Raw genomic sequence first — 25,597 nt, 5'->3', positions numbered from 1 at the left:
ATACTTCAAAAATAAGTGTGTGCCGTAGCACAGGAGCAGAAGCTCCTCAAAACAGGGAGAGAGGGAAAGAGAGGAAGAGAAAGAAAGAGAGAGAGAGAAAGAGAGAGAGGGAGAGAGAGAGGAAAAAATGTTGGTTGGGTAGGGAGATGGGGAGAATCTGAAAAAAATTGGAAAAGGGGAGAAGAAACATGGCCAAAGTATATTGTTGTAAAAATTGTAAAATAATAAAAAAAAGAATAGATCAGCCATACTCCTCCTGGATGTAAACCTCAAAGGGTCTAACTTAGCCCACAACAGAGACGGGCCGCACATTCATGTTTGTGGTGGCACTCAGTGCAACAGCTAGGTTATAGAGCCCACCTGCATGTCTGTGAACAGATGGACGAGTAAAGAAAATGCAGTATCTACACACAACGGAGTTTTACTCAGTCATAAGGAAGAGTCAGATGAGTTCACATAAAGGAAAGCGGTATACAACTTTAAATTATTATATTAAACAAAATAGACAGGCTCAAAACAAAATTAATTAGTTGTTTAATCTTGGTGTGGAACTTAATTCAGGTATAATACACATTTAATGTTATATAGACAACATCATATAAAAAGAATGGGGAATATTCGGCTAGAAGAAGGAGATTGTCATGATTGGGAGGGAGGGCAAGAGACAGTCTTGGGTTAAGAGCGATATGAGCCCAATGAAAATGCTGGATTGAAATGTATCACTTTCATGGTGAAGATGCACTAATAAAAATAGCATAATTTTTATAAGCACAATGTAGGAAAATGCACATATTATAAAATATATAGTCTCATGGAATCCTCGGAAATAAAACAAACCATGTGCCTAGTTCCAGATAAACACACAGACTTCCACCACGATCAGCTATTTTGCTTCCCACTATTTGTCTGCAAGGCCAAGACTACAAAGTCGACAAAATCAAAAGAAAGGTCTACCTTGCTCCAGACTCTGTTCCTCTCAGGATATACTTCCCCAAAGGCAGGTAATTAAAGCAACTGCTTAAGTGAAGCCATGCCATATTTGTGGACAGTAGTTAAATGGAGACACGGACTGGCGACATTGCCCTTTCATCAGATAATCTTCCTAAGGTGCTGGTGAGTGATAATGAGGAGATAGTATTCAAGGAAGGAAGAGTTACCCTGACAAAACGGAGTCCTATGAAAGGGGAGGAGGTCCTCCCCTATCAGTGGACTTGGAAAGGGGCAGGGAGGAGATGAGGGAGGGAGGGTGGGATTGAGGAGGGAATGAGGGATACAGTTGGGATACAGAATTAACAAAATGTAACTAATGAGAAAAATAAAATTTAAAAAAAAAAAAGAGTTACCCTAATGAAATTGCCGTCCTGGTTAAGTCTACAGTAAAGACAATGGTTCTTTGATAAACAAGGTTATATTGGATTTGGCTTTTCACTTCTGGTGCCATTGTAAGGTTAAACACAAACTGAAGTGTTATATTGAGGAAAGCAAGGGTCACTTATAGATTGAAACAGACACTTTACTCCAAACAAGGACCCAATACCACTAATTCCTTTGGTACCAATATTCACAAGAGTGTCAAGCTCCATGCTCCATGCGTCTGTGTTTTAGTTCTCATTCTTACCTTCATCAAAGTGGAATGCTGCATTTCTAACCTTCTGCAATGATGCTTTTCTGTCGCTGGATTTTAGATACTACAAAAAAAAAATATGTGAAGGGATGGAGAAAAAATTTAACTGCAGTGCTGACAAAGAGGCTTCTGTGTTTATGATCCATTTATAGTGTATACTTGACAGAACACAGGAGCTGTCACTTTGCTCTGATCGTTTCAACAGGCACTTGGATTTCTGTAAAGACATCCTTTCTGAGTTAAACAGGTTTCTCTCAAATGTGTTACCGCAGCGCAAAATCCAAAAGATAACATTTGTACTTCGACAGCACAGTTAAGATGGCTTATGTAGTAAGATTCTAATTTAGTGACTTAAAATTATTTAGTGTATTTACCACAGATGAGTTAAGCTGTTCATATTCTAAAAGAAGAAACAAAACAAAACAAAACAAAAACGGAACCCCTAACCACACACTCGTTAGCTCACTGAACCACACAACTCTCAAGTGTAATTAGAACTCAGACATTGTGACTCCAGTCAAGTTCTGTTTATAAGATGAAAGGTCATTCATGACCCAAGAGGGTGCACTTATAGAAAATTATCTTACCAAGACTGAAGACTTAAAAAATTGATCAGCATTTCTAATGGATCTTCTATTGATCAAAGCAATGCTATTTGTATGACATAAAATATACGTATTTTCTGTATTAATCGTAACACATCTTAATTAACAATAGTAAAATATGGGATCCTGTATTAATTGTACCTTTTCTTAATGGACAGTAGTTCTGATTATGCATCAGATATCACAGATATACTTTAAATGACAGTAATGCAAACATTAATAAACCCGATCATGTAAACATGAAGCATTAACTGCAACACATTTTGTGTTGTGTGTTTTTTTTGTTGTTGTTGTTTTTTGTGTTTTTTTGTTGTTGTTGTTGTTGTTGAGAGAGGATCTTATGTAGAGCAGGCTGGCCTCAAACTTGCCATATGTTGCAGGCTGCCCTTGCACTCATGATCTTCCTACCTTGGAGACATGTACCATGGGACATTCATACTTTTGTATAAATTTCATTCTGTGATTTATTTTTGCACAAAGATTTTTTTTAATTCTATGTTGGAAAAGATTTTGTTTGTTTATTTTAACAGATCTTTAGGAATTTTGTACAATAGGTTTGACCTTATTCATTACCATCTCCTCACGGATACCCTTTTACTATCTATTCAACATGTGTCTTCTTTGTTTTTTATAACCTGTCAAGTACAGCAGAATCTCCCAGCATTACGAAATCTAGCCTGTAGGTACAAAGTTCCCCGATCAATACTAATTTGGTTTTTCCATGTTCTATGACTCTTGTTTGACTTGTCTTGAGGAATAGGGTCTTAAAGTCAAGTTCTAGTGGGTAACCAATAGCATTGTAATATCCTATTACGTTTGGGGGGGGTCTATACCCAATAACCCAACAAATAAATAGCCCATGTCAAGCACCAATTTTTTTGTTATTTTGTGGTACTAAGTAAATGCGTGTCCTGTCCACCATAGGGTAACTCCATTGTAACTCTTTTTATACATATGTGCATGTATTGTAGAAAGCTTATACAGCTGTAGGCATTATCTGATATTTTTTCTAAAGGCCTTTAGTGTTAGTTCTCCTGTCCTGTGATCATTTCTCTGCCATGACTTCCTGTCTCACAACTATTTAACCCTTCCTGGGCTTGCGCTCAGGTTAGTCTTCTGTGGCCCAGTGCAGAGTGCCAGTTTTCAAATTGGTTCACATAAGTTGTCTTCACCAAGTTCACATTTTTTTAATAACTTGTCCTGTATTTTGTTCTCTCTCTCTCTCTCTCTCTCTCTCTCTCTTTCTCTCTCTATCTATCTCTGTCTCTCTCCCTCTCTTTCCCTCTCCTTTCTTTTCCTTCCTTCCCTCCTTCTTCTCCTCTCTTTCTAGACATGGAGGAGAGGAATGAGGAGTAACCACAGGACAGCCTGAACATGCTTCTGTCTTGAAATTTCCTCTGTCAAACATACTAGTCATCTACTTTAAATTCAACCTCCTTTACTTTCTCAGACCAGGGACAGAATAAAGCCAGATTCCTGGCCAAAATTAGAGTACTCCTAAGCCCAATCCAAGGCAGTCATTTCTCCTTCTGAAAACCTCAGGATCCAGGCAGCGACTGGCTGTTTCTCTCAGCACTCCTCTTTTCCGAGCTTCCACCAGAAATGGCCCCTTTCTCTCTGCTGTATTCCACATTCCCCCGATGAACCACTTCCCAAGGTCTAAGAACTGCATGGCCAGGATTATCACAGTGAACATCCTGGTGTCTCAGGAGCAATTTTCTGTACTGCTCACTTTTCTCATGTGATCAAATGCTCGACAAATGGAAATTCAGGATTGAAGAACTGATTCTTGCTTAGAGCATGATGTAGCCTATCATGGTGGAAAATCATTGCTGGGAGCTTGAAATTTGCTGGCCATGTTGTTTCTATATTCAGGAAAAAGAGGATGAAGCTGGTACTCAGCTCATCTTCTCCTTTATATTCGGTCTGGCAGTTAAGGTGAATCTTTCCTACCTCAGGTGACCTAAATCAGAAAGTCCCTCACTGACATGCTCAGAGATTTAAGGTGATTCTGTAACTTGTCAATCACTATAAACCATCACACATGCTCTATTCTAACATAGGGCTTTTCTGATATTTTTTCTCTTGAAAACTCTATATTAAAAGTTCAGTGTATCAGTGTGGGTATCACATTAATAAACTGAATACCATCATATTATATTAATGGTATATATTATCAAGTTAGATTGTCTTCATTAACATTAACTTTGATATAATTTAAGGCCACTTTTTAAATGCTTCTAAAGACGTCATGATGCCTTGAAAATGCTTCAAAAATTGATGAAGTTCAGTCAAAACTTTACTCATTAAAAAGCATAACCGCTACTAAAGAAATGATGTTTTCAGAACAGTTTTCACTTGGCTACAGTGAGCAAAAATATAAAAGACATTTTATATTTTTTCTTTTTTCCATTGTTGTTTTATAATTTGAATCTGAACTAATTCTTTTCTGATTTTGAAAGACGTTTTTGTTCATTTTGCTTGTTGAACTACTTTTATAGGAATGGAATTTAAGTTACAACAGGTAAGGAACTCACTGGGCAGGATGGGAAAGGGTGTCTAACATAGCCTGCCATTTGCAATGCAGTCATTGTAAACTAATAACTAGTTTGTACTCCCTGAAATAAAGGATTTGCCATGCCTTTGTCCTAAAGTTATAACTACACAGGCAAGACATAATTGAAAACTCCAAAACAAACTTGCTGTTTAAATTTGTGAGAAAGGTTAAAAAAATACCTCCATATTAAAACATAAGATATTATATGCAACACATATGCTAGTAATATTAATTGCGAAACAAAATGGAAATTACCAATTTTATACACATAAGGTGAACCTAGCCCACCTGAACGACAATAGAGTTGTCACCAATCATTTGGTAATTACAATTTTAATTTCTACCATCAGACATCCTTCTAGTGCATTCAAAAGAACACAGGCGTCCAGTGAGACCTTTGCTGGTTATGACAGTGGGCAAGCACCGCCAGCACCTTTCCCCCATTCAGTCACTACAGAAAGAGTTAATATGGGAATCTACTTTCCTAATTTCTGTGGGAGTCACAATTTGGACTGTCAATGTCTAGCAGGATTCTCCCATAAATATTCTCTATACAAAAAGACTTTACAAAATCTTGAAAACTAAACAAATCTCTTAAAAGGTGGAATTTTTGCACTCACAGCTGTCTCTGATGTTTGACTTCTGATAAGCTTTTGGAGCAATATCCATTCCAGGCATCAGAGTCCCTAAAACTCTCCAGAGACCTCAGAGACTTGAGATATTTCTCTGCCTGAAGGAAGGGACCATTCTTGTACTCCATTCAGACTCCATTAATGATACTTAAATGCCTCTCAGAAGAGGAACCAAGAGTTGGAATGCACTTTCTTTTGAGCTTACGAATATTGATTAAGAGTGAAGCCTTGTGAGGCCACAGAGGAAGAGGAGGCAGCCAGTCTTGATGAGACCTGATAGGTCAGGGTCAGATAGAAGGGGAGGAGGTCCTCCTTTATCAGTGTACTAGGGGAGGAGCATAGGAGGAGAAGAGGGAAGGAAGGTGGGACTGGGAGGAGACAGGGAGGGGGCTACAGCTGGGAAACAAAGTGAATAAATTGTAATAATTTCTTTTAAAAAAGAAAGAAAAAATACATACCAAAATAGAAAGAAAGAAAGAAAGAAAGAAAGAAAGAAAGAAAGAAAGAAAATGTAAAGAGTCAAAAATCATAATGGCATTTCCTGAACCGCATAATTAGTTCTAATTAACAATACCTATAATATCTTCAAACAACTTTTAAAGCAATAATGTACCTGAATGAAATTAATGGAGCCACAAACTAAGTCTCTGGGCAGTCCGTACCAGAGACAATACTGCAGGGTCTACAGTGGCATTGTATGAAGCAGCTAGTAATGCTGTCAGTCCTTGACAAAGAGAAGTTGTGTACTTTGAATGTCAAGTTCTCAAGGCTAGCGGTAAATCCGAGATTCGAATCTCATCTTTTCCATCTCCAAAACTTCTTCTGAAGTCATGACATTAAATCACGTGTTTGCTGCTTTATGGAGATGTGAAATGTTTTGTGTTTAAAAGGCTAAGAAATTATTGTAAATTAAACTCTTTAAATTAATGTGATTAGTAGGTTCTGGTAGTAGAATTAATTGACTCCAGTGGTAAATTAAAACAGAGACCTGAAATGGGGTCACTGAACTTCTTGCATATGTGTCTGCAAGTAGAAAACACTGTTAGGTACTTTACACATTTTTCTATCCCATATGAAACAGTATGATGATTGACAGCGAGATGAATAATCCTATTTATTTCTCATTAGGAAATTGCAGTTTAAAGTGATGACATCATCTGAATAGAGCCACGGCTCAAAACCAGAGGGCCAGGATAGTGACTATGCAGGTCATAATTATTCTTCATCTGTCATCTCTGACACATTGTGGACTTTTATTTACCTAACACATGTGCACTTCAGGGTAAACAAATTGTTGTGAATAACTTTACCAATTTTATATTAGATAAGCAATAACCTGGGCCATGTATTCAATTTTTTTTTGAAAACTCAGAATTTAGAAGAAATTACAGAAACCAATGTAATGTAAAAATATTTTTTAAACATACATTTTTAAAGCTATGGCCAATAAACAACTGCTAAGAATGTGTGTTCTAGGGTTGGAGCTCCGGATAGATGACCCAATTCCAAGCAGTCACAGCCCTAAACACATACACACATAAGAAACGCTAAGTGTACATAGCAGGCTGTATTCACAAATGTGTGGGTAAAACAATAATAATTAAAGAAAAAGAGACCACAAATTTGAGGAGTCAGGAGGACATAAGAGCAGTTTAAAGGAGAAAAGAGAGGGGGTTAATGGTGTGATCCTTAAATGTGACATGCTCAAAAATGAAATGAAATAGGTATTAAAGTAAATAAAATAAAACAGTTTAAATAATCTACATCTTTACTTCTGAAGTTGAAAAACAATAAACACTTCTTTCACTGGTTCTGCTTCAGTAGGAAAATTTGTCATCTAGTGCTGAAAGTTGGCAATTCAGCTTTCTAAGATAAGTGCTGGAAAGGCTAAATGTATCTCCTGGTTAGTTTACCACAGCAGTGGTTCCCCTTTGTCCTTGCCCGTTGCTTGGCAACAGACTGCCTGAGGTTACATTATAGCTGACAGGTTTTAGAAATGATTGACTATGTGGGATAATCTGAGTTACAAGTCTCAAATGAATACAGAGAGAGTAAAAGACTCAAAGGTGGTCTTGCTGATGACAAACAAATCCAGTCAGTGGCACGAGTGAGGCTTAAAACACAGAAAAATTAAAATTAAAATTAAAATGTTCAAAAGCTTGCTTTTTTTGTTATCTTGCAGCTAAAAGTACACTAGGAGACCATGAGTACTTTGTTACCCATTTGCTCTTTTATTTTATCATTCTCTCCTCTCCTTTTTGGTCATCTGCTATATCCTTCTCTAAGCATTCTCTCTTTCTCTCTCCCTTTTCTCCCTCCCTCTCTCTTCCAATCATTTTTCCTTATTCCAACTTTTTTTTTTACCAAATGATAAAACAGATAGAGTTCCATATATTTGTCTTCTGACCTTATGATGATTATTATTACCCTTCATCTATATTTAATTATGTTATGTTTACCCTTTCTAACTTTAAAATGGAGAAATTTAAGATCCTATTTTGCTGGGGTCCAGCCCCAGGTGAGGACAGGGCCTGAAGAAGGGTGGTCGCAAGAGCAGCAAGGGACCAATGAGTCAGGACTGAGAAGTTTTACATTCTGACTGACTGGCAGTCTGGGTGCTTCTTTATTTACACAGAATTTAGTAGGCAGCGATAGAGGCATGTTGTTCCAAAACATAGATCATATTTTTGTCCCTGGGCATGTGTTCTAACTTCTGCTTAGTCATAAGTTTAGTCATTATTGATAATCCATGACAGAACAGAGTTATTGTTTACAATCATTTTCTCTCATCAATCCTACAAGGCAACTTTTAACAGTATTGAAGTTTCAAGAACATGTTTTACCAAAGCATGACAGCCTGTTCTCAGGCTGTTAGCTCTTGCAGTTTCAAAGGTGCTAGACAGAAAGCAAACATCCAATCTAGCCTGAGAAGTTTATCATATCTCAAGCAGTGGATTATCAACTTTTAATAGTCAGAGTGTTAATTGTCCTTAGTCCCATGAAAAGTCTTCAGGCCAAAGCTGCTGCAGTTATTACTTAATTTCTGCCATAATACAATCTTTATAGTTTATATATTTGTAGAATTTATTTATATATCTAGTCTTGTTATTTTTTTTATTCCTCGGTTCTATGAGACATTAGTGGCCCCATATGAGTTCACTTTTTCTAAGAAAGGGGGGTCTTAATATTTTATTCTCTTATTATTTATCCACACCATTTCTTTTTCCGTCAGTAGTCGGAAGAGGCTTTTAATCTGATCTGCTGCCAACTTCTCTAGCCCTCCTTATATTATTTAACCTTTTCAAGTTTATTTGTTTTGATTATTTTGTTCCCAAGCAAGTGCGAGGGGAGATGTGACAAGAGTACCTTTGAGTGAGAGCCTCATAAGGAGGTCTCTGGCATAATTATTTGAGTCACAACCTCCAGAGCATAAGGAAGACCTTCAAGTAGGGCCAGATAAATATATCTCTCTAAAAACAGGAGAGGTAGTATGTCAGGACATTCCTGGGAAAGCTAAGAAGCAGTATTCCTGGAAGAAGCCATAAGTGATTCATAAGTAAATTTCCATCAACCCACTATCCCCAAGTTGTACAAACAGCAAAAGACACCCAAGCATGTGACATAGAGATCAAGACCAAAAGAGTGGGAGACTGTACCACAGCGATTACATCACTGGGCTCAGCTTTGCTGAATCTTTGTCAAGCAGCTGTGCTAGCTTTATGGTTTTCTCTGTTCCCTTTAGATATAGCTGTACCACTATTTCTTATGTTTTTCAATTAAAATTCAAAAACTTATCTTTAAAGTGAATTTCTTCTACTTTTTACTAATAAACATTTCGGATAGTTTGTGCATTCCTACATAAATAAACAGATATTTTATTTTAAATGTGTCTCTTGGCCCAGTGAGATGGCTTGAGGAGCAAGGGCCCAGTTCGCAGGACTCACCTGGTGAGTGAGAAAACAACTGGCTCCTCCAAGTTGTTCTGATCTTCTTACACTCCTCAAAAACACTATTTTAAGTAGTTCTTAATGGATAGCTTCCATTATTAAATTATAGTCCTTAAAAGACAAAAGATTAGGTCCTTGCCTGAGAATTTTATTTCAGAATTATTGCTCCATTGTATGTATGTATTTAAGTTACACAGATAATTCTTGTGTACACTATGGTCAAGAACCATAAGGGAGTTAGGTTAACTGTGACATAAGCATGATGTGGAAGCCATACTTAACCACCATTCCTTGGTGATTGTCTCAAATGAAAAAAATTAAAAAAAGTAATATTTAGGAAAACATTAGGAATTAAGAGTCATTAATTCCAAATCAAAAATCTTGGTTTTACATAAGGTAGAATGCTTATATAAAGAAGCTGAACATGGGAGAATTAATAGGATATTGGGACATTTGATACTGTAGGAAGACATACATCCCACTACACAGCCACAGCTCACATCTGGTAAAGTCTTCAGCATTTCCTTAAGCTGAGACAGAAGAAAACACAATCTTCCCATGTGTTACTCTGTTCCCTTGGGATGTACTAATAAAATAATTTGTAAATTGTTGACAACTTGTCCTCAATTAGATTTAAATATTCTGATTATTTGAGTGGTGTAAATCAACAGTACTTTGAAAGTCCAATACAGATAATGGGTATTTTCTATAGAAGAAAATGCACGCTGACTACTTTGGCTCAAGGTACAGTTCATTGCTTCCTTCAACTCACAGCCTATTTTGTTTCCTTTAACTAGTATTGTAAAATTAAGAGATTTGCCTGGTAATGAACTCAGAGTTTTGTCTCCTGCCTCTACCCATTCCCTTCCATACTTTTTCAGCATTCTTCATATTTATAAAGACTATGCTGGCCTCATATTTTCATTAGCTTTAAGTATAATTTTCTATTTTTTTAATTTGAACAATAAAACATACATTACTGGTAATTTCCTCTTTTTACTCCATTTTAAGTTATTAGCCATTTGAAATATATTTACCTTAACTCACCTTGTTAGATTCATATTTTCAACAAAATATGCCTGAACCTCTTTCTATTTCCACTATTACCCAAACATATCTATTCCCACTGGTGTTATAACTAAACACTGTAACCAAGGAAAGTTATGATTCAAGATGGTAACAGTCCAGAGCTGAAGAGAGATTTATCAGAATGTAGCAAGCATGATTTTTGGAATAGGGAGCTAAAGCTCAGACCTCTGTAGTGAAAGCAGGAAGCAGAAGGTAAACTAGAAGTGACAGGAGTCTTTATACTCAAAGTCCATTCGTACATGGCATACTTCATAAAGCAGCAGTGCCACGTCTTTAAGCCAAACAGTGCTGCCAACTGGGGATCAAGTGTTTGGATGCCCAAGATTATGTTGAATGTCTATAAGATTAGGGAATCACCTCTTTTGTTTTTCCTGCATGTCATGCTCCTATCCTTTCAGCTTAAGCTCACTATCTCATTTTTTCCAGTAGCAGTATGATATGCTTACATACACATATCTGTCTGTTTAGTTACTACCCTTAAAATAAGTACAGTGTAGTGCTTACAATTCCTGTAAGCATTAGTTATTAAAACAGTGGCGAAATGAGAAGCTGATACTCTTGCTGAAGCTTAAAAATGCTTTTCTTGGACATTGTTGAAATAGAGAAAGAAAAAAAAAAACCAATCATTTAGATTTTGTAACTTGAAAACTACATCTAACGTAATTAGAACTTCTCTTCTACAATTCTATTAGATGGTCAAACGCCATGCCATATTTTTATCTATCCCCTGTTTGGAAAAATATTATTAGTTGTGAACAGTTTTTGAAGAAAAAAATTCTCTTCTTTTTATTAACACTATTTGCTTACCAGTCACATCTGAACTTTTCCTTGTATTCAAGGTGCTTTTTGAAATACTATTCAAGTCTAATAACTTGGGAGGAGGGGGGAGAGCAGGCTGGCCTTGAACTCAGAGATCTGCCTGCCTCTGCTTCTCTGAGTGCTGGGATTAAAGCCATGCACTGCCACACCTGGCTCAAGTCCAAATAACTCTTTACAAAAAAATAAGAAGGGAAAATAACTTTGAGTCTCTTTATGCCTCAAAATTTGTTATATTTTCTGTCAGACTTCATGTGAGGCAGTGTGGACATAGAAATTGACACAGACTATTTCTCTCAGTGGGTGAGAGGGAAGAGGGTAGTTGGGGAAATTTTAGTGGCAATCCGATGGTCATTTTGTGTAGTTATGCTCTGGTTTCTGGAATCTTTTAAATTTCCCAGTAATATGTACTTGAAAGAAAACTACATTTCTCAGTTCTTTTATTAGCAGTCTATTGAGATTTTATTTTTATCACCATGCCTTTAGTTATGAAGAACTGTATTATTATTATTATTATTGTTTTTGTTGCCTGTTTTTTATGTAGTAGATTTTTCTGTCCCCTCAAACTTCTCAAGGAGCACTAGTTTTATCCTTTTTAATATGTATAATATTTGTACTTTTTCTGTATTTAAGTTTTCAGTATATTGACCCGGGTCTACAGTTTTCTGTTTTGTAGTACTAGCGTATCAATTCATCACGTGTTGAATAATTTCTACTGGGGAATGAGTGGATTGCTTTTGGAGAAGGTTGTTTTTAACCTATGTGTAGGTGTAGATTTGTTTCCCAGCTAAGTCATTCTTCAAACGGCAGGGTTGTTCCAAGCTCTGTCTACATGTTTGGAATCCTGATACCTAGGCTACATTTTAGTACATATGTGCAAGGAGAAGCAAAGAGTATCCCCTCCTCTGGGCTCCACCTCGCTTCTAGCTGCAGTGGAAATCAACACTCTAATAATCCAGCTTAGTTTATTCCAAAATTAAGTTTTCAGTTCAGTTTAGGATTATATCAGACCAATCCATAGTCAGATAAAGAAGGGGTGACATCAAAAAGTGTGACCTGAAACATTGTTGAGTCGACAGTCCTTGGGCTAACCAATTTGTTTTCTTTTGTTCTCCCCACTTGCCGACTCTGATCTCTTCTGTGCTTTCTGTTTCCACCTCCTTATGGCATCTTCATCCTGTTCTTCAGACTCATGGACTCCAGGGATATTTTCCTTCTGGATTCCAGAAATTTCATGAAATTGCCTGCACAAAACCATCTTTGTCACTACACAGGGAATTCAGACCCTAAGGTGATACCCATATGAAAAAGGCCGTTATTATTAAATTAGAAGCTAGCATTGTATAACTAAAACTATATATAAAGAAAAATTGAAAAATGGATGGGTAGAAAGACAGGGATGATGCATAAATAGAAATATAATGGACATATAAGTAGTGAGTAGATGATTCTAGCGATATAAGAAAAGAATTAAACCTTTAGAATGCCTCCATATTTATTTAAACTTTTGGAAGTCCCAGGTACCAACATAACATATTTAGGTTTTCATTTTGGCAATTGCTTAAATAAACTTTTACTGTAAATTTAAGGATAAATGGATAAAATAGTATTTAAATTAAAAAGTATCTGTGGGTAATATTGTAATTTCAATCTAAAGAACATATGTTAATAGTAATGGCAAAAAGTATGGTGATGTTTTATTTCATAGTACCAGTTAAACTTAGCAGTGACAAATAATTTTTTATGTTTTGTTATAAAGTATCATTTTAATATAAGACTATGACATTTTCTCCTTGAGGGAGGAACAGCCTTGCAAGGCCACAGAGGAGGACATTGCAGCCAGTCCTGATGAGACCTGATAAGCAAGGGTCAGATGGAAGGAGAGGAGGACCAACTCGATCAGTGGACTTGGAGAGGGGCATGGGAGGAGATGAGAGAGGGAGGGTGGGATTGGGAGGGGAGTAGGAAGGGGACTACAGCTGGGATACAAAGTAAGTAAAATGTAATTAATGTAAAAAAATAAAAATTTAATTAAAAAAAGAATATGACATTTTATGGCATAAAATATTTCAAACAAAATGTGGATAAATTAATAGAAATAACGTTTTAAAATAGTCCATATGATTCGGTAAGATTGCCCAGAGTGTAAAATTGCTCACTATCAAATCTGATAACCTTAGTTTGATCCTCAGGACCTACATGAGGGAAGGAGAAAACTGACATCTAAAGGTTGATGTCCACCCCACACTGTGTGAGATACAACAGGTTTTAATATTTTACTAAGGAAACATTTGCACAAATAAATAAATACATTAAATTTTGTTAAAGAATAATTGATTCTTGTAGACCAGGGATTGCTTTTATTAAATACATCACATACTGAATGTATTTCTATAAGTTTAAAAATTTAGTTTAATATATATGTGAATGCAAATTTGCATTCCATCAATTATCCATTATAAGCTGTTTATAATTTATTAGTCAATAAAAGTACTCTTTAAAAGCTGCTCAGGTTTATGCTTAAATGTTTGTTTTGTTAGTTAATAAGGTCTGACTTTTGTATTGATTACAATTTTATATAATACAAAAGCATTTCAATACACATCTTCACAATTGTTAGAAGACATTTTACATTATTGGATTTGGACAAATTCCTAGAAGGGGAAGCATTTATACTGACAAATGTACTTCACATTAGCCAGTGTATTTAGGACTTTTCCTAGGTTTGCAAAATATCTTTGCAAACTGTTGTGTACCTTATTTGTTCATATTGTCTAGACATTTTATCTCAAACATCATTATTGTTTTATTAATACCTTTCATATATTAATAAACTATATCTGGCTTTTCATATTTTGGTTTTTATTTCTTTCCTTGTGATGTTTGACACAGGTAACTTGAAATGCTGATAAACTATTTGTATATTTATAGTCAGTTTGTTCTTTGCTGAGTTTTGCATTGTGATATACTATTATGTTAATACTTCATTAAAGAAACGTTTTCATCTGTTTTTTCATTGTATTTTCTTTAATTTTCTATATGTCTTCCATTTTTCAATGTTATTTCTGTCTTACATTCTTTTTTTCCTGTCAGTGATGTCTTTCATTTGATATTTTAAAGAGTTTCTGGAGGCCGGAGAGATGGCTCTCAGTAAGTAAGAGCACTGGCTGCTCTTCCAGAGGACAGAGGTTCCAGTTCCAGCACACACACAGTGACTCACAGGCATCTGTAACTCCAGCTCCAGGGCATCTGAGGCACCGTAGGCACACGGTATACCGCATGCCTTAGGCAAATACCTGCTCACATGAAGTAAAGTTAGCTTTAACACAGAGTTTCTGTACTTTTACATTCTTATTTCATTAGCGTTTTTGAGCTTTGCTTCTCTATTTAAATCTTTGCTCATAAATATCCGTTCTTAAGCTGTTCCTCAGTGATGAAAGTGTTCATGGCCTAATTACCCATATACCAGGAAGGAAGGTTGGAAGCAGCTGTGGTAACAGACAGGCTCTGTTCCAACACTGACATCTTTATGTTGAAGATTTCAGTTTTAGTCATGTTTCCCATTAAAACTTTTTCACCCAACCCTCTCCACAGCCTGTGGTATTATAATTTCCAGTGACATTCAGACTCCAACTAGACCTGCTCTTCTTGAAAGCAGTCTTATTTCTGGAACAAAATGAAGTTTCGCTTCCCAGGCTAGATGAAGATGACAGAATCCAATCATTATGTCTACAATTTCATTTTCCAGAAATGTTAAATTGGTACTTAATGTCTCCATTCTTTTGTCATTCATCACAAAAATGTTGCCTCTGGTCTTGCAAATGTTAATTTGCCACACACACACACACACACATACACACACACACACACACACACACATATATATATTACTCTCTTTGTATAACATTTGGTTATTAAGGAGCTTGTCTGCTGAAGATATGCATGAATAGTGAAAGTAATGATGAAAACAGGTGATAGATAGATAGACCATAGATTAGATAAATACATGCATACATACATACATGCATACATACATTAGATAGGTAAGTGGATAAATACATAGATACATAGATGGTGGATGGATAGATAGATAGATAATAGATACACAGATAGATGATAGATTACATAGATACATGCACACATACGTATATACATACATTAGATGATAGATGATAGATTAGATACATGTATACATACATATATACTTACACTAGATAGATAGATCAAGGGATAGATGATAGATAGATGGATAGATAGATAAAAAGATAGATGATACATAGATGATAGATAGATAATAGATAGATGATAAATACAGAGACAGAGAGATACATCAAAAGAACGGTGAAGGGAGGAGAAAGGAAGAAAATAAAATAAACTTATAAAAATAATGGAACTAAGCATAGCCATCACAAGTCACGACATGTATCTATTTCCATGGATTTTTATCAAGTATTTCTTGAGAGAGGAATAACAGAAGTCCTTACCATCTACTTCAGAATGTGCATAATCATTAGCTGTTCGGTCATGTTTACCAAGAGCCCACTGAAAGTCTGTGGAGGCTGGGAACCTCTGTCTGTACTGGTTCCAGAAATGCTGTGGAATGTCTTAGGCATTAAGGGCAATTGTACCCACGTGCCTACGTCTCAAATTAAATGAAAATAAATTTAATAAAGCTACAAACATCTGGATTCAGGTCAGCAGGTTTATGACGACAGTTCTACACACTGTACCAAACACACAGAGTCAACCCAAGAGCTAGTACAGTTAATTGACTATCAAGATATTTTTTTTTCACAAACAGTAATAATATTAACTCCTGGTGGCCATTCTTCCTCATTCATAATTGTACAGTTTCATAATTCTGAGTGTATAAGTATGGATGTGTTATTCCCAAATGCTACACTGCACAGCTTTCAATGTTTTCAGTCTTGTCAAATCTGTCTCTGCTTCTCCCTATCAATGTCTTTCAGTTCTTCATTGTAGCCAGTGAACAGAGAAAAGACCAAGAATGCAATTTATGTCAGAATTAGCCAACTTTGTGCCACAATTTGTGGCACATATGGCATCTTCTATTAATCTGTGATTATCTCCTGACATGGTCTTAATCCTCTATCTGTGTTTCTACAAGAGAGTGGAAAGATGATGTGAGCTACTCTCGTCATATTTGCCTTTAGTAGCATGAAGCTGAGTCTGTTTTTGGAGTGGAGAGTGTGCCTTTTTCACACACAAGTTTGTTGAAGACAAAGAGAATTTCCTCTTAATTCTCACACCTGTAAGTGTCTGCTATAATGAAATGTGCAGATCTAGTGTTTGGTGAGGCACTTCCTGTGAATAAAGATGAGTTACTAGTATAGGAAGGAAATGTGAGGACATGTGCCGTGATATGTCAGCTACCTAATAAACCATGAAAAGTGTCCCTCAGAAAAGCTGAATTTGTTCTACAAATCTTAAAACAAACTACATTCAAAAAGTCTTGTGTTGTGTTAAGCTTTTGAAGAAATCTGCAATTTCTGCGTGGCCTTAACTAGTCATACAGCAGAGTAAGGGAAGCTGGAGGCAGCTGTAGTAACAGGTAAGCCACACCCCAACTTTGACATCTCTGTACACCGCTGCAGTTTCCATTTTTATTAGGTCACTTTAGGACCTTGTTGTTCATCCAGCTCAACTTGCAATTTGCCCAGCTGCCTGAGGAGAAAAATATTCTACTTTGTCCTAATTGAAGCTTATTAGTTTGGCCACAGGAATAGGAGAAATCCTGGTTAAAAATAGTTTCAACAATCTCTTTATACAATTATATGCATAGTATTGTCATTACTACAATTCACATGAAGTTTACATTAGGCTTTTTGGGGGTGTAAAAAGAGCAGAATATAACAACTCTTCCTAATTTACCCTCTTTCTGCATGTGAGGAGGTCAGGAAATGAACAACTGGTCAAGTTTGTTGTTTGTTTTGTTTTTCCTTTTTTCTCTTTTTTTAATAATTTATTATTATTTATTACAATTTATTCACTTTGTATCCCGGCTGTAGCCCCCGCCTTGTCTCCTCACAGTCCTACCCACCCTCGCTCTTTTCCCCCTATGTACCTCCCCTAGTACCCTGATAGGGTTGGACCTCCCCTCTTCTATTTGACCCTAACTGGCTGCATCATCTTCCTCTGTGACCTGGCAAAGCAGCACCCCACAGAAAGAGGTGATCAAAAAGCCTGTCACTAAGTTCATGTCAGAGACAGCCCCTGCCACCTTTACCAGGGAATCCACTTGGAGACTGATCTGCCTATGGCCTACATCTGAACAGGGGGTTTAGGCCCTCTCTATGCATGGTCCTTGGTTGGAGCATCAGTCTCTGCAGGACCCCCTGGGCTTAGATATTTTTGGCTCTGTTGTTCTCCTTGTGGGGCTCCTGTCCCCTCCAGGTCTTTCGGTCTCCCCCTTCTTCCCTAGAGTTCCATGCACTCTGCCCAAAGTTTGGCCATTAGTCTCAGCATCTGCTTAGATACCCTGATGTGTAGAATCTTTCAGAGGTTCTCTGTGGTAGGCTCCTGTCCTTTACCCTGTCTTCTCCCACTTCCGACGTCTATCCTGTTTGCCCTTCTCAATGATGTTTCAGCCTCTTCCCTAGGGTCCTCCTTGTTGTTTACCTTCTTTAGGACTATAGATTTTAGTATGTTTATGCTATGTTATATGGCTAATAACCATTTATAAATGAGTATATACCATATGTGTATTTCTGCTTCTGGATTACCTCACTCAGGATGATCGTTTCTAGTTCCCACCATTTTCCTGCAAGGAAAAATTTCCTAGTTTGTAATTGCTGAGTAGTATTCCATTGCATAAATGTACCACACTTTCTGTATCCATTCCTTAGTTGAAGGACATCTAGGTTGTTTCCAGATCCTAACTATTATAAACAAAGCTGCTATGAACATAGTTGAGCAAATGTCCTTGTTGTGGTTGAGCATCTTTCAGGTGTATGCCTAGGAGAGGTGTAGCTAGATCTTGAGGCAACACCATTCCTAATTTTCTTAGAAAATTAGAACCAGATTGATTTTCAAAGTGGTTCTACAAGGTTCCATTCCCTTCAGCAATGGAGGAGGGTTCCCCTTTCTCCACAACCTGTCCAACATGTGTCATCCCTTGAGTTTTTATCTTAGCCATTCTGTTGGGTGTGAGGTGAAATCTCAGGGTTGTTTTGATTTGGATTTCCCTGATGAGTAAGGATGTTGAGCATTTCTTTAAGTGTTTCTCTACCATTGTATATTCTTCTATTAAGAATTCCCTGGTTAGTTCTGTACCCTGTATTTTAAATTGGATTAATTGATTTGTTAGTGTTTAACTTCTTGAGTTCTTTATATATTCTGGATATTAACTCTCTGTAAGATATAGGGTTAGTGAATATCCTTTCCCAATCTGTAGGCTTTCGTTTTGTCCTGTTGACAGTGTCCTTTGCTTTACAGAAGCTTTTCAGTTTCATGAGGTCCCATTTATTGATTGTTGATATTAGACCCTGTGCTGTTGGTGTTCGGGTCAGGAAGTTGTCTCCTGTGCCAATGAGTTCAGGCTCTTCCCCACTTTTCCGTCTCAGAGGTTTAGTGTGCCTGGTTTTATGTTGAGGTCTTTGATCCACTTGGACTTTACTTTAGTGCAGGGTGTTGTTATTACTTTTTCAAGGCAGGATTTGTAATATAGCCCAGGCTGGTCTTGACCTCATGATTTTCTGCCTTAGCTTCTGACATCATTGTGATGGGCCACCGTGCTGAGCACAATAAAAAGAGCTCTGATTCCTAGTACGGATAACAAAAGCCAATGTTTATGCTATCATTAAAGTCCTGAGAAAAGCATTCTTCATAACTCAAGTAAACACTTAAACATTTATATAATATTATACAACTTAATATATCTATATTAAGTAAGTATAGATATATTACATACAGATGAAAAATAAAGTTCATTTAAAATATTTTTTCCTTAGGAAATTGTCATTTTCATTTCACTTTAGAGCTGTGATATGTTAGCTTCAAACATTTCAACAAAGTAGCACATATTGCCTGACCAGGAATATTTTTAAAAAATCTTATTTTCTTATGATTATAGATAACCATTACTTCTTATATTTGAATCATCTGTTTTGTTATTTGTTTGTTAGTTTGTTTGTTTTGGATTTGCAAGCCAGAGCCACAGCTCTTGTGTATGAAAGGAAATATGCTCCCACCACATTAGTTACTTTTTTTTTTTTTTTTTTTGCTGTAGCATATACCCAAGAAGAAGCAAGGTTAAGGAAAGGAGAGTCTATTTTGTCTCACCGTTCAAGCGAACAGTCCATCGTGGCACAAATGTCATGGCAGCATGACTTTGAGGCAGTTGGCCACACTGTGTATATAATATGGAAGCGCAGAGTGCTGAATGCTTGATTTCCACTGGCTTTCTCCTTTTTATGCAATCCTGGATCCCAGGCCATGAAATGATACTGCCAACATTCAAGGAAGGTCTTCCCATTTCAGTTAATTTAATCTAGGTATTCCCTGACTCTCATACCCATAGACTACCCCAATATAGATAATCCCTCACAGTTGAGTTCAGGGTTTTGTCTCCTAGGGGACTGAAGGTTCTATTGAGTTGGTAATCAATGGCAATCACTGCCACCGAGTACACCCCTAGGATGGATGTTTTTGTCATCAGTTTTAAAATTGTCTAGAAGCCATGTAGTTACATTGTCTCTTTATTTTTATACAGGCCTCTTGGTTAAGGAGCTAAAGGGGAAATAAAACATACAGGATGAAAAGATGGCGTTGCTGCCTCCTCCAGGACCTCAGAGCTTTGTCCACTTCACGAAACAGTCTCTTGCCCTCATTGAGCAACGCATTTCTGAAGAAAAGGCCAAGGGACACAAGGATGAAAAGAAAGAAGATGATGAAGAAGGTCCCAAGCCCAGTAGCGACTTGGAAGCTGGTAAGCAGCTGCCCTTCATCTATGGAGACATTCCCCCTGGAATGGTGTCGGAGCCCCTGGAGGACCTGGACCCCTACTATGCAGACAAAAAAGTAAGTTATCGAGACTTCCATGGTAGAGTTCTGTTGATTTTGTTCCATACAAAATACACATGAAACTCAATGACCACACACCACGAGCATTATAGTAAATACATATTAGTGTGTTGAGAATATGCACGTTTTCTAGCATTTCATTAAACTGGTAGTGGCATCGGCATACTTATGAGATTTGATACACTTCTCAACACACTCTATAGAAAGTTTAGGTGTGTCAAGGTGTGTCATATTTTCTGTAGTTTTATAGTCATGGCTGTTCTTCTTCACATTGATTTGGCATGTGGGGTGCATGGGTGAAGTCAGATGACAAATGGGTGGAAGTCTTTTCTCTGCTTCTGCCATGTGAGGCCTAGGGATCAAACTCAAGTCATCATCAGGCTTGGTAGAAAATGTCTCTACCTGCTGAGCCATCTTGCCAACAATTCAAAGAAATTTTAATTTCTCTGTGTGTGGATATTAAATTTTCTTTAAAGTTTAAATGCAAACGAATAATACTAACTTAAATTATTATCCCTTAGTAGTCTGTTTGTTTCCTAATGAAAGACAGAAAGGGAGCAGGTCCAGAAAAGAAGGGAGATGGGAAGGAACCAGAAGTAGCAAGCAGAGCAACTGTAATCATGATACATTATGTGAGGAAAAATGTATAGCTTTAATAAAAGAAAAAAATATTTAAGACCAAAGTCATTTCTTTTATTTTTATTTTTAAATTTTATTTTTCATTTTTAAATTTCAAATGCAATATAACTTGATCTTGCTAAGACTGTGTAATCAGTAGTTTTTAATGTTAGTTTTGACTCCTTTCTTTGCCTTTTATGACACAATTCCTCACTGTGAATTTGTAGAAAGCCCAGTTTGTTGAGATAATGACTACCTGAAAAAATAGATTTCCCATACAAGTAAAAGCAGACTCATGAACTTATTCCCCCAATTTTGTGAAAAATATTTATTGTAGGAAATGTGTTTATGTCTGTAAAAGTCAAGAAACAAGACAACAGAAGGGAAAGATCAGTGCTTTTCCATTCTATGTGTCAGAAACAATGATGTGCTTAAGACTTAGTGTTTTTGAGCTCTCAGCGTTAGATTAGTTCAAAATTTTGAGTTTTAATATTTTACTTGTCTATTTGTTTAACTAAATACAAAATTCATGGGAAATATCATTAACCTGTACTATCTAAAGAAAAATCTTAAGGATTTTTTTAATTTTATTTTTTAATGAACTTTTAAAAATGAATTTGGTTAATGAACTCCAAGGTCTTTTTTTTTTTTTTTTAATTAGTGAAGAATGGAGCTCTATACAAGCATATTTTTTTCAGTGAATGTTAGCAAATACATTGTTTAACCATTGCAGTTATACAACTAAACTGCAAGAATTGAACTGAGATGCTGGAAGGAAGTTCCCAAGCTGGGGAGATAGCTCAGTCATCAAGGCGCTTGTGTTGCAATGATGAGACCCTGAGTTTCAACCCAGAACCCACATTAGAAAGAAAAATAAACATTACAGCATTTGCTTACAATCCTTGCCCTGGGAAGTCAGCGATAGGTGGGTTCCCTGGAGCCCACTGGCCAGCCCGCCTAGCAGAATCTGAGGGTGACAAGCCAGTGAGAGACCCTGTCTCATAAATCTAGGTGCATTACCACTGAGAAATGGCACTCGACTTTGTCCTCCGGCCTCCACATGCACACATTTGAAAGCATATCACAACCCGCAGGCGACTGTATGTGAGTACGCGCGCGCACAAACACACACACACACACACACACACACACACACACACACAAACATTACAATTCTGACATGCCTTAAATTAATGAATTTTTTTAAAGCCCATTTTGTGTGAACCATGACAATTCACAACACATTTTAAAGCGCTCCCTTTACTGTCATCAAAATCAGAGATAGATAGTTTCTACCAGATGTTTAAATCTGTAAAACAAAAGAGAGAAATGCCATGTTTACAGCTAAATGACAAATGGCTGTAATCATTGAAGGGCTATGACAAAGAAAAGACGTAATGTTTTGCAAGCTCCCTTGACCTATCCATGTCACTCCTCCTGGGCTGCATGAAGCTGAAGAGAGCTATGAGTGTTGTCCAACACATCACCACAAATACATTTACGACATGAGACTTTGGGGGTGGGTAACTTTATTTCAATGTTATTCCGTATGAACTTTATGGATGACAATGTGCTGCCACATTGGCTAAAAATCGGCCATGCCTATAAGTAATACATACTTGCGTATCGCTCAGTTCTTCACATAATGAAAATAAACAGCTTTGGAGTTCATTGGCCAGGGACAGACAGCTGCTTCCACGCATTGGAAGTGTGTGTAAAGTCCCAGGGCAGCATTTTTTCTGCCCTGCTCTACCCTGTGGAGGCAGGAACTGCTGATGGGAATGTGCTGGGTTTCAATGCTGGGAGGTCAGCTTCACCCTGTTTCTTTTTCCTCCTGCAGACATTTATAGTATTGAACAAAGGCAAAGCAATCTTCCGTTTCAACGCCACGCCTGCTCTGTACATGCTGTCCCCCTTCAGTCCTCTAAGAAGAATATCTATTAAGATTTTAGTGCATTCATATCCTTTTCAAAGCCTAGCTTAACAGTATATTAAGATGCTGTGTTTGCTCCTATATTCCAACTGAGACATGGGCTCTTCTGCACCTTGAAAGATCTTTATAGATTTCAAGAGACGTTAATCTTAAAAGGGAATGAGAGGATGTTCTGATAATTTTGGAATATGATAATTTTATTCAAAGAGACAAAAGTGCGATCTATGCACCCATTTCCATTGTTTTCTAAAGAAAAGTTTATTGCATTTCACCCAACGTCATCATCAGCTCCTCCTTTTGTGGTGTTGTATATTCCTTGACTGGAAGCTACCTTATTCAGCATGCTAATCATGTGCACAATTCTGACGAACTGCATATTCATGACCATGAGCAACCCTCCAGAATGGACCAAAAATGTAGAGTAAGTGTGAGTTAGCATACATTAAGGTTAAGTGATCATTTTCAAGCTTTGTTTTTCCTACCAGAAGTTGAGAAGTTGAGTCCATAAAACAGTGTAGTTTATTTTCCCAAGCATGCAATTTTATTTCAGTTCTTTTTTTTCCATGTTAACTCACTGGGAATAGGCTTGAATCATTAGATGCTACAGCGCTTCCTGTTCATAAATATGATATGTATCTGGTGTTAGTGGCTATGTTGTTTTTAGGCACTCTATTGGGATCGCCTAGGCAGCTTTAATAGCTATGCTCTCTGTCCTTTAAGTATCCATGTCTTCAGTGAGTGTCTGTGATAAGGATATTTTAGAGTTCCTGGAACTCCCTTGTGTAGTATAATCCATGAGTTAGTCCATATACTAACAGCAGCCTCCAGGAGATGCCTTCCTTTGATTAACCAGGGATAATAAACTGTAGAGATGTTAATGAGACATTATTTATTTCACAACTAATATTTCAATGGATTCCTTTACTTAGATATACTTTCACTGGGATATATACTTTTGAATCACTCATAAAAATCCTTGCAAGAGGCTTTTGTGTGGGAGAATTCACCTTCCTCCGCGACCCTTGGAACTGGCTGGATTTTGTTGTCATTGTTTTTGCGTAAGTACTCTCAATTTTTTGAACTAGGAAATTTTTGAAAGTTTCAGAATAATAGTCCAGTAAGAACGACTTTAAGAGAGTGATTTTTCTTGCATGTGATGGCTATACTTAAAGATAAACGGAGTTGTGTAGAAGCTAACAACTCAGTCAGATTTTTTCAGAAAGCATTGTTTACTCAAAGCATGTTTAACATAAAGATTATTTCTCTGCCTGCCCAGCCCTTAAATGGACAAATATTATATATGTATATAAACAGTATTAATTGGGTACACACTTTTCTTAAGATTTTATTTAAAAACCAAAAGTGTGAGAGAAGTGCTCGCAAGGATCATGAATGACTAAGGCCTCTAATTGTAAGCAGAGTGCCTGTATTCATGAGCTAGTAAGTATATTAAAATAGAAAGTTAAATGTTTCTGAGCTGTCACCACACATTGCTCTTACCATTAATATATTGCACAGCTACTGCATGTGCACTGTACTCAACTTTCAGTACAATTTTAAGTCATTCATATCTTTTTGAAAACTATCAGAAACCTTTTTTAAAGTCTCAGCCCTAGATAATTTCTTCTATTATCTTGAATCATAAAATTAATCCACGTCTATATGAGACATTCAGACAACTCAGCATGGTCTTACATTTCTAGTCTCAAGTTCTCTTGTACCTCCCCACCTCCTTACTTATAGGGTTCCCTCCAATAAAGACACTGTAGCTTCATTGTTGTCTATGGATAGGAAAATGGCGATATGGGTTCCTTTTTCATGGCTTCCCATTCTCTATTATTATAATTTACATACCATGGACTTCATCTCTTTGAAGTATGCAACTCAGTGTTTTTTTTTTTTAGCCTAATAACAAGTTTTACAGGCGTAACTACTATTTAAATTGAAAATATTTTCCTCACTCCAAAAAGAAATCCTTCACTTATCGTTGGTCCCCTCCATTCCCTGCTTGCATAGACTCTTGAAAAACACTATATTGCATTGGTTCTGTGGAAACCTACTGTGCTGAACATTTTATCTGAATGGAATTTGCTGTTTGGCTTCTTCTACATAGTCTACTGCTCTTGGTATTTTATAGGCGATTAAAACTCTGTATTAGTATTCTAAGCTGATAATGGAGCCATCTGACTATTTGATTTTTAAGTATATGAACAACATTAAAATGTAACATTTGTATTTTTATCAAATGAGTCAAATCATATACATGAGGTTATATTAGGATAGAAAAATACTTGCCAAACTACATATAGAAAATACAATACTTTGACTAACAGCACGGGTAAGTATTATAGACTCTACCTAGATTATGAATAACTCTGATTTAATCCTACAGGTATTTAACAGAATTTGTAAACCTAGGCAATGTTTCAGCTCTTCGAACTTTCAGAGTCTTGAGAGCTTTGAAAACTATTTCTGTAATCCCAGGTAAGAAGTGACTGGTGTGGAGCTTTAGGCCACTCAACTCCAGCTGTTTGGGAGTTTTCCTTGTCTGTGTGTGTGTTGTCACTGTGTTTGTGTATAAACTCCCTTATTACAGATATGTGACAGAGTTTGTGGACCTGGGCAATGTCTCAGCGTTGAGAACGTTCAGAGTTCTCCGAGCATTGAAAACAATTTCAGTCATTCCAGGTGAGAGTGGAGTTAAACACAAAGGCTGACTTTGACCTTTTGGAGA

The 25,597-nt window shown here is 36.8% G+C and overlaps 1 protein-coding gene across 1 annotated transcript in view; it reads left to right on the top strand.

The window, feature by feature from the left end:
* Positions 1–25,597, top strand: part of Scn9a (sodium voltage-gated channel alpha subunit 9) — a 152,039-nt gene that overhangs the window by 41,983 nt on the left and 84,459 nt on the right. The window contains exons 2-6 of the mRNA XM_060390322.1: positions 20,002–20,309; positions 22,771–22,889; positions 23,195–23,284; positions 23,793–23,921; positions 25,256–25,347. Of these exons, the coding sequence (XP_060246305.1) occupies positions 20,052–20,309; positions 22,771–22,889; positions 23,195–23,284; positions 23,793–23,921; positions 25,256–25,347 (688 nt within the window). The 5' untranslated portion in view covers positions 20,002–20,051. The remainder of the gene's footprint in view (positions 1–20,001; positions 20,310–22,770; positions 22,890–23,194; positions 23,285–23,792; positions 23,922–25,255; positions 25,348–25,597) is intronic.

The sequence above is a fragment of the Meriones unguiculatus genome, chromosome 8 (genome assembly GCF_030254825.1).
Source record: "Meriones unguiculatus strain TT.TT164.6M chromosome 8, Bangor_MerUng_6.1, whole genome shotgun sequence".
Classification (NCBI taxonomy): Eukaryota; Metazoa; Chordata; class Mammalia; order Rodentia; family Muridae; genus Meriones; species Meriones unguiculatus.
Note: the sequence above shows the minus strand (reverse complement) of the source record. Positions and strands in the feature narration are given on the sequence as shown.